Source organism: Schistocerca serialis, chromosome 8 (assembly GCF_023864345.2).
Source record: "Schistocerca serialis cubense isolate TAMUIC-IGC-003099 chromosome 8, iqSchSeri2.2, whole genome shotgun sequence".
Lineage (NCBI taxonomy): Eukaryota > Metazoa > Arthropoda > Insecta > Orthoptera > Acrididae > Schistocerca > Schistocerca serialis.
In genome coordinates this window covers 285241526-285252016 of record NC_064645.1, presented here as the reverse complement: position 1 = coordinate 285252016, position 10491 = coordinate 285241526, and the positions used below count along the sequence as shown (strand labels likewise).

General features: G+C 42.5%; 1 protein-coding gene across 1 annotated transcript; it reads right to left on the bottom strand.

The window, feature by feature from the left end:
* Positions 1–1854: 1854 nt before the first annotated feature.
* Positions 1855–9986, bottom strand: LOC126416313 (uncharacterized). Its single transcript, XM_050083974.1, has 2 exons — positions 9944–9986; positions 1855–3138 (listed from the first exon to the last, which is right to left on the bottom strand). Exons 1-2 carry the CDS (start codon positions 9968–9970, stop codon positions 2137–2139), a joined length of 1029 nt encoding a protein of 342 aa, XP_049939931.1. The 5' UTR covers positions 9971–9986; the 3' UTR covers positions 1855–2136.
* Positions 9987–10491: the final 505 nt, after the last annotated feature.

Sequence of the window (10491 nt, the reverse complement as noted above, 5' to 3'; positions counted from 1 at the left end):
CTACATTCTGGAACCGCGTGACGGCTATGGTCGCAGGTTCGAATCCTGCCTCGGGCATGGATGTGTGTGATGTCCTTAGGTTGGTTAAGTTTAAGTAGTTCTAAGTTCTAGGGGACTGATGACCACAGCAGTTATGTCCCATAGCGCTCAGAGCCATTTGAACCATTTTTTTGTACTCAAGTTAAATTCTTCAAAACGCTTGCAGTCCCCTAGCTCCTCCATGGAAGAGAGACTTGGTTGATTAGGGAAAAAAGCGAGAAAGCTGCATTCAGGCACAGGAAGTGAAGTTCCTGAGAAGAGTTAAGGGTTGCACAATAGAAGACAGGCTAATTAATGAGGTATTGCAGAAGCAAAGAATGCCTAAAAGATAACATTCTAGATTATAAAAGGAAATGGAAAGAACACTAGAAAGAATACAGACGAAACACTATCCTTAGAGGCTAGAAATTATGACTGATCAGGAAGATAGAAAGACAGAGAGGAGAACGGACACCGAGAGCATGGGTACCATGAAAGGCAATTTTTCCTAACAGTTGAAGAGAAGAAGAAGAAAAAGAAGAAGAGGAAGGAGAAGAAGTAATACACGCATGACGTCTTTGACCCAAACATGAACGTTTAGGGGAAAGCGTCTAAGGCGTGTTACACTCAACACAAAATTCGCTATTCACGTTCGAAAGACAACCGATTTGTTGACCATTTTGTAACAGATCCCTTTGTTACCTAGTTAATAGCTAACTAGTCCGTCAGAAAGATGCACAGCGTCCATCCAAAACATTCCGAGACTGATTTTATTCCTGCTGTAAATAACATATCCGAATGCTACCAACCCGGAGTGAACAGGCAGTGATTGGCCGTAGTGTCACCATTGTTGTGGCACAAACCGCAATGGGGTAACACCTTGGCGTCACGTTTTGAAGAAGAAGAAGAAGAAGAAAGAGTGTGCTGTGTTCTTCCTGCATACTTTTACTCTCGAATAAAAGCATCGACGTGTTGCTGCCTGCAGCGCTTTGTTTAAATGAAAAAGGCGTACAGTACTTTTCTGTAACGGGTCACGAGACTTGGTGCCAAAAGCAAGAATTTACTTCAAACCGACGAAGTCCAAACGTTCGCACGATTATCAACACTTTGCAATGTAAACGAATTAAAACCAGTATGATCCCCGAGTTGAAGGACTCAAAAAAGAGCTTTTCTGAGAGTTTCATATGGCTGAATGAATGTTCTGTGTGTGTTGTACTCAAGTACACCAAACTTTAGAAATACCACCTTAACATTTCTCTATTTCTTTATTAATTGAATTTAGGAACGTTTTGGGCTGGCGTAGTAGATATAAATAGGAAGTATGGTTCGAATGGATATATTTTGTTAGTTCATTCTAAATACGTGTCGACTGGCTACTTGATCTGACACTTGTCACAATACACGAACATCACAACTGAAAAGCAGCCAGGTCCTATTACACGACGGTAAGCAACTCCCCATCAAGCAAAAATAATTTTTTTTAGAAGTAGCACAGTGAATACACATAACGCGTTCTTATAAGTTGGCTGTTATGCTCGAGACTAGATCCATGAAAACAATTGAAGCTTAAGAAAGGGAAAAAAACAAAATCCCGCTCATACTTATTCTTAATCACCAGAAATTGAACCAAAAACACAACACTCCACTTATGATTGCACTGACACATGTTCTAAATTAAACCTGACAGATGTAGTCGAAGATGTGTTAGATTATCAGTAATAGCCCAGAGATGAATGGAATACATTATATCGGGACTATATCAGGAGAGACACACAAATCAGTATTTCGAACTGTGTTTTCCTTTATTAACATAAGATTTGGATAGTAACAAAAAAAAACACAATAACTTCAGCTCTTTGTAATTATTTATATCATTTCTTATTTATTAAATCTGAGGTAGACAAAGCAAATTAAGTGTATAAACTATTAGTGTTGCGTAACTTAACCACTATTATACGTACATGAACTCCCTCAGCTCATCCTTAAGACCTGAATGTGTCATTCATTTACCTCTATGGCGCAAAATAATGTGGTCTACAACATTAGTTACAATGTCACTGACTGCTGTTGATAGCCCATCAACAAGCTCTCCCACACTGTCGTTCCCCTTGTTTCGCTCTAGCCACGGTTGGAGTTTCGAGCTGAGTTCATCGATCCAGATCCTCTGAGTTGCAATTCTATACTGTCTGTAGCAGTAGTCACTAACTCACCGACTGCTGTTGCTAGCCCATGAAAAAGTTCTCCCACACTGGCGTTCACCCTTGTCTTCCTCTTGCCATGGATTGAATTTCGATCTGATTTCATCAGTCCACTTCCTCTGAGTTGCAAGCCCATGTTGTCTGTAACAGTAGTTACTACACTGTCGACTGCTTTTGATAGCCCATCAACAAGATCTCCCACATTGGCCCTCACCCTTGTTTCTCTCTTGCGATAGTTGGAGTTTAGAGATGACTTCATCAACCCAGTTCCTCTGAGTTGCAAGTCTATACTGTCTGTAGCAGTAGTCACTAAATCGCCGACTGCTGTTGGTAGTCCATCAGCAAGATTTCCCACATTGGCGTTCACCCTTGATTTCCTCTCACCACGGTTGGAATTTCGATCTGATTTCTTCAGTCCACTTCCTCTGAGTTGCAAGTCTACGTTGTCTGTAACAGTAGTTACTATACTGCCGACTGCTGTTGATAGCCCATCAACAAGATCTCCCACATTGGCGTTCACCCTTGTCTCCCTCTCGTCACGGTTGGAGTTTTTATATGACTTGATCAGTCTATTTCCTCTGAGTTGCAAACCTATGTTGTCTGTAACAGTCGTTACTACACTACCGACTGCTGCTGACAGTCCGTCAACAAGATCTCCAATATTGGCGCTTACTCTAGAATGCCATTTACCGTCTTTGATGTTAATTGGTGACTGCCACACACGGTCTCCTCCATCGAGAAATTTTTTGTTGCCAGTTGATCCACTGATCAGACTCTCGACTGATGGTGATACATCATCAATGACAGGAGGTGGGTTGACATCCAACACAGCCTCTCTGTCAGTAGCTTTTGATTCCCTCGTATGTTCTGTCTTTACTAACCCAATTATGACAGACACAACAAGAGGTGCCGCCAACCATATCTGCAACAGATAATCTCAGGTAAATACTACATATTTGACTGTGGTTACTTATGTTACATACAATAGGTGTCTTTATATAGGACTCATGAGGCTACACAATTTTTTTCTACATAGAAATCAGAGGTCCATAAAAACAGATTACGACAGTACACACATATTAGTGTTCTAAGGACATCATACGAAATTATGCAATTATTACAGCAAATATTCACAATGTGTCCAAGCCTACTAAATCTGCTGCGTTTTTTGTTTAACTATTTTCCTCATCTTTTTCTCTTTGATTTTCCTGGACTTGTTATTTACGTGCAGGCTGACTCTGATGTCTTCAAACAGGATTTTTAATCTAAGGGCATAAATTATTAATGATTGTAGAATTCAACTTTCCCGACAGGAAATGTCACACAAGTTAAAATAATTCGGGCTATTATGCCGTGGTCGGATATATTTCGTGCGGTAACCCAATGTTTTGTTCTCATGTACAAAGGACATCTTTAAGAGGACTATAGTTCTTTGAAAGTTCAGTCTACAACCTGGCTCGCAAGTGATTGAAGTAACATCCGTTTGAGCGTGCTGCCGCACAGAGAGGTATGACGTCACATGTATTGGAAACTCGGGCGCAATAGGTCGTTATTGCGTCTGCTATTGTTACTACCTCATCGTAAAATACTAGTACACAACTTCGTCAACCAGGGAAGCCAGATAGTTTCACATCATGCCTCATCTGATTAAAATTACTGTTTTTACAACTGCATGGCATCCAGTAAATCCCTGCTTTTCCAAGCTGTTTGCGAGCATCCTTGGTCGATTATAGGTGTTCATGTGTCTCTGTGGAGGGTTTGTTTCTAAAAACGATATTCTATATCGTCAAGATCTTTTCTGTGGGGTCAGTAACTTTTTTAATGAAAAGCAGGTAATGCTGGGAACTTGTAGACGCATGTACATTGCTATGATCACTTTATCTTTGTGTACAAATATCCACTCTTCCGCAACACATTGGTGAGATATTCCAATTACGTGTCGAGCAACTTCGGTTCACAGATGTTCCTCGTTCCAATCGCTAACTTTCTGTAGCACTTCGCTTTAGTCAAGGGCAGTGATTGAAATCCCGACGTAGGTAACGGTCCGTTTTCGTAAATTTTCGGTATCCGGTGTGGCTGTAAGGCTACCATGATCTTCCTTGAAGAGTAAGTACAGTCTATTTACCATCTTTTCAATACTGAATTATATCTTTGTATTAATCCAATGAGATATTAATTTAAGCCACGTAGTTTCTCTCTGCCAGGTTCCCACGACATAAACGAATCATACATCTGTGTATTTGGTTGAGAGTTCCTAATGTTTGTTCTGTGGGTTTACCGTGAAGAAATTTACTATCACCGAGATGAAGGGGCTCCTCATAGTCAAGCCAACAGTGTCATCGTTCCATGTAAATTATGTGGTCGTGAGAAAATATTTAAACAGTTCCGCAATAGCAGCAGGAAACAACCCAACTGAACTGCTTCTACACCTCGTTAAGCGGAAGCACGGTAAACAGTGATACCAATTCATAACTGACTAACACAGCCCAGGGATGGAATACTATTCCATTTAATTTATGGTTAAAATGAGCGAATTCTTATTTAAGAGTCCAGTCGGTCCGTATCTGACCATTTTTATCAATAACAGATCAATCGAATGTGTGAGCGAATCAATATCATGTACTATAGATCTCAGCAGAACGTCCTTTAATAAATTTTCCGCAACCCGTAATGTCTTGGTGGTAACGGAACTGAACTGAACGGACTTCCCTGCGCGATAGTTTCGATTGATATGATTTTTATCAACTTTGCAACAGTTCTAACAACTTTGTCAATGAGATCGTTATTCAGCTTACTACATGTGTATGGAATATTATCAGCAGCTGTGCTGTGGACGCAACGTAATATGTGAACATGCTGTCATACATAGCACGCCAGTAACCGAACGATCCAAGAGAAATATTGTAATCTGGCAGTGGAAAATATTTTCAACATAGAAGTTCTACTGGTAGCAAATAGGGTCACAGAATTCGTGCATAACTTCACCCTGAGCACGCAACTGTACGTACATGCAAGATAGAAAATGGAAGAACAGACTATAAGAGACAGTCTTGGTACATCCATATTTAAACTGGATTATGGTGGGACACAGTTGGTATAAATTTTATTAAAAATGAAACTCCTCCAGCTGTACTTAAGATTTTATATTTATTTGGCTAGTAGTTTCGACGTTGCGTCAACGCCATTTTCAGGCCCGTACACTTTGATGAAACCAGTTGTGTGTGGCAGAGTAGTAGAAGTCCGCCGTGAGACCTCACGTTTCTCCGTTTAAGAGGTTAAAAAAATGTGTGTGAAATCTTGTGGGACTTAACTGCTAAGGTCATCAGTCCCTAAGCTTACACACTACTTAACCTAAATTATCCTAAGGACAAACATACACACCCATGCCCGAGGGAGGACTCAAACCTCCGCCGGAACCAGCCGCACAGTCCATGAGTGTAGCGCCTAAGACCGCTCGGCTAATCCCGCGCGGCTAAGAGGTTAAATTTCATTCAGTCTGTAGCGCGGTAGCTGCTCACTGAACAGCCAGCTACATAGTTCATTAACGTATCAGTGTCCATTGGTGAAACATCAGGAGAGTAGCAAGTTACCCAGCTAGAATCCTGTCTGCTTTCATAGTATACGTCTTCGATTACTCTTACTAGGATGGCTAGAATGCGGGCATGCTGCGTGCGGACGCAGGAGAACCTGGCCGCAGTCCGCGATCAGCCGAATGCACTTTTGGCTACTGTCAGTCACCTTCGGGCTGCTTCCTCGGGGTGTAGCGGTAGCAGAGAATATGGCGCGTCGCATTGGACACCTCGGGTATCGCTTGTATTGCCCAGGAGCTCTGCTTCCGAGAGATCTCCAAGTGTACCCGCCGCGATGGATCCGCCCTCACAGTAGGGTGAGTGGCTGGTGGTAATGAGTTAGCGTCGCTCGAAGCGGAGGGCCAATGTGGAGACTGGCCGCCTGAAGTCGCCCTTACACCCTGTGGGAGGAGAGGTGGCCGCTCCTTCAACAGTGTCAGAGCAGGAACACCGGGATAGGTTTTTACTAGTTATTGGAAGCCCCAATGTTAGGCACTCCATGGAGCCCCTTAAGAAGCGTTCAGGGCTGGAAAGAATGCCATTGTGCACTCGATATGTCGTGGGGCCTCATTCGAGACGTAGAGGCGGCCTTGCCTGCCGCTATCGAGCGTGCAGGGTGCAGTCGTCCGCAAATTGTGGCTCACATCGGCACCAACGACGCCTGTCGCATGAGTTGTGAGGCCATCCTCATTTCATACAGGCGGCTGGTGGAGATGGTTTAGACTGCTGGCCTTGACTGCAGGCTGCAGCATTGTTCCCAGAGTTGATAGGGGACCATCTGTTTGGAGCCGAGAGGAGGTTCTCAACCAGAGACTTCGCCGACTCTGTGACGTTGCTTCCTTTGGGTAGTGCACCCTGACCGGTCAAGAGGAGTCCTACAAACCCTACACGATAACGCAGATCTAGGAATCTGTAGCCAAGGCTCTGTGACGGTCTTGGCTGCAGATTTCTAGACCTGCGTTATCGTGTGGGGATTTGTGGGACTCCCCTTGTGCACTACACAAAGGAAGCTCCTACTCAGGTAGCATGAGGTGCTCTTATGCACACTCGCCAGTCGATATGGAGCAAGAGTGGTCAAACGGCGTTCAGAATAGAGACACCTCGACAGTCATAATTTTGTTAGTAAACTGCCGATTTATTCGAAATAAAGTTCCAGAATTTACTGCGTCCAATACAGTTCTCGCACTCAAATTATTTTTGGGACCGAGAACTGATTGAAAATCTAAAGGGACAGCTTTGAGCTACTTTGCGGATCGTGGAACGTATGTCGGAAAGACAGATTAGAGACCAAAGGAGGGGGAGTGTTCATTGCAGTCGACAAAAACATTGTCTCTTGCGAGGTCGAAGTCGTCCGGTCGCGTATAACAGGTGCAAGTGGAAGCAAGTTAATTCTTGGATGTGTCTATTGGCCAGCCTATTCTTTTCTGACAGTTCTAGAGCCATCCAAAGAAAGTCTAGGCTCAATAGCAAATCATGCAATACTGATTGGAGGCGACTTTAACCTACCGGCTATGGCCTCGGATGTCTATGGATTCATTGCTAGGGGTACAGATAGACAGTGACGCGAAATACTTTTGAACACGTTTTCTGAAAATTGTCTTGAGGAGCTAGCTCGGCGGGCCACACACAATGGAAATATCCTAGACCTTGTAGCTACAAATAGGCTCGACCTTATAGAAATGGGAATTAGCTATTATGATGTCATTATAGCAATTATGATTTGGAAAGTTAATAAATTAGTCAAGAAGGCTAAGAGAGTGTTTCTGTTAAACAGAACATATAAGCAGTTATTAGTATCTCACGTAGACGATGAATTGGGATCACTTAGTTCCAGCAAGATGGATGCTGAGAAATTAGGGCAAAGTTTAAGCAGAATGTAAGTCGCGGTCTGAAGAATTTTGTGCTTACTAAGAGGATAAAAATGGTAGAGACCCACCAGTGTTTAATAACGTAATTCAGATGGTGCTAAGGCAGCAGAGGCTGTCTTATACTCGGTTCAAAAGAGGACGCACAAATGATGACAAACGAGTTTTAGTAGAGATTCGTGCGTCCGTAAGGAGATCTATACGCGAAGCATATGACAACTACCACCGTCACACGTTAGCAATAGATCTGGCCAAGAACCCGAGGAAATTCTGGTCTTATGTAAAATCGATAAGAGTTTGTAAGCCTTCCATTCAGTACCTTGTGCCAGTCTAATGTGGCAGTTGAAGATGGCAAAACGAAAGCCGAAGTTTTAAATTTCTCGTTCAAGAAATCGTTCACACAGGAGAATCGTACAAAAGTACCGCCATTTGACCACTGGACAGACTCCCGTATGGATGACATAGTAATCAGCGCTCCTGACGTACAGAAACAAATGAAAAATTTGAACGCAAATAAATCACAAGGCCCTGTTAAAAGCCGAGTTCGATTTTACAAGTATTCTCTGCGGCATTCACCGTTTACGTAGCTTGCTTTTATCATGAATCTCTTGCCCAGCACAAATCCCAAGAGACTGGAAAAGGGCACAGGTGGCTCCAGTATATAAGAAGGGCAAAAGAACGGAACCGCAATATTACGGACCCTTACGCTTATGTTTTCTGCAGAATTCTAGAAAATATTTTCAGTTCGAATATAATAAATTTTCTTGAGATTGAGAAGCTTATGTCCATGTATCAGCATGGTTTTAGAAAGCATTGCACGTGCGAAACTCAGCTCGTCCTTTTCTCACATGATATACAGAGGACTATGGATGAAGAGCAACAGGAAGATTCCATATTTCTAGATTTCTGGAAAGCATGTGACAGGGTGCACCATTGCCGGCTGTTAACTAAAGTACGAGCATATTGAATAAGTTCGCAGGTACGTGAGTTTCTCGAAGTTTTCTTAAACAATAGAACACAGTATGTTGTCCAGGACAGCAAGTGTTGTAACAGACAAGGGTACCGCCGGGAGTGCCACAGGGAAGTGTGGTAGGACCGGTGTTGTTTATTCATAAATTATTTTGGGACAGGGTGGACAGAAATCTGCGGTTGTTTGCTGATGATGCCGTGCTGTACGGTAAGATGTGGAAGTTGAATGACTGTAGGAAGATACAGGACGAATTAGACAAAGTTTCCAGTTGGTGGGATGAATGGCAGGTAACACTACATGTCGAAAAACGTAAGTTCACGTGGATGGGTAGAAAAATCAAACCTGTAATGTACGGATACAGTGTTTCTAGTTTCCTGGTTGACACAGTCAGGTCGTTTAAGTATTAAGGATAACTTTGCAAAGCGATATGAGATGGAACGAGCTTGTGGGAACTGTGCTAGGGAAGGCGAATGGTCCACATCCATTTATTGGGCGAATTTCAGGAAAGATGGGTTCACTTGTATAGGAAACTGCATGTAGGACGATGGTGCGACTTGTTCTACTGCACGAGTGTTTGGGATTCATACCAGATCGGATTGAAGGAAGACGTCGAATCAATTTGGAGAGGGGCTGGGCTACTAGATTTCTAGCCGGTAGGCTCGAACAACACGTAGGTGTTACGGAGATGCCTCAGGAACTCAAGTGCGTACCGCTGAAGGGAAGGCGACATTCTTTTCGAGGAACTGTAAGAAGAAAAATTTAGAGAACCGTCATTTGAAGCTGACTGGAGAGCGAATCTACAACCGCCAACATACATTGCGCGTAAGGACTTCGAAGATGTAATACGAAAAATTAGGGCTCATACGAACGCATACAGACTGTCGTTTTTCCCTCGCTCCATTTACTAGTGGAACAGAAAACGATACGACTAGTAGTGGTACCGGGTACACGGCACCACGCACCGTACGGTGGATTGTGGAGTATCTTTGTAGCACTAAATGTAAATGTTACAGTGAATTGGTGCAGGAAGAAGTGAACAAGAACTTCTAATGATAAAAAAAGATTGGCATCAGATACGGAGATACTTCTGTCAGAGGATTTCTAGCTCTCACTACCAAACTGAAGGTTTGGATAATGATGTCAAAGAGACTGTCACTAATGTTAAAATGTAGAGGAGTAAAGTTTTGCCCAGGGGAACATATATCAAAGGATCTCGCTTTATGTCACTCGGTAAGATATGCTTGTACAAAGAAGTAAGCTACCATCAGTATAGATAATAGTGGAAAAAGCAAGTTTGCCTTTATGTAACATTTTCATTCATACCTTCATGTGAAACTTTTGGCCAGCCATCACTTGTGTCTTACGTGTCTTCTCGCACTGTTCAACAAATCTGAACTGGCAGTATTTATAGCAGACTCTGAGTGTACGAGACGGAAGTCAAAGGAATGTGACTTGCGATATTGCGTGCAAGGAAAACTGCTAATTCCGATAACGTGTGGCTTTCTAGATTATCAGTAGTTCACAGAACATTGATACAGATATACAGTATAAACTCAAGGACGCACTAATACTGTTTTTTGAACAAGGAGACCTTCAAAAATCGTAGGTTTTTGTATGCTCGTTGAAATTATCTTACGCATCAAAGATCAGACCTTATTTCGTAGACAGACATCGAACTTTCACGAAATTGGTAGTTATTTAAAACTTAATAAGTTTTTCAGAGAAAGAAGTTTTTTTTACTTGGCTTCCATATTTTTACAAAATTCACAATTCTTTATCGAAAAATAACGAACTGGCGGTAGCGAACTGCCTACTTCGTTTTTTACCCTCGAGTGTTAATTATCAAACTTAGTCATTTTGAAGTATATCGG

What these genes read in the sequence shown, in the direction of transcription:
- LOC126416313 (XM_050083974.1), bottom strand. Translation starts at nt 9,970, where the DNA reads ATGGCTGGCCAAAAGTTTCACATGAAG. An exon ending in GCCAAAAGTTTCACATGAAG is followed by an intron (nt 3,139 to 9,943) that starts GTATGAATGAAA and finishes TATCTGTTGCAG; the next exon opens with ATATGGTTGGCGGCACCTCT.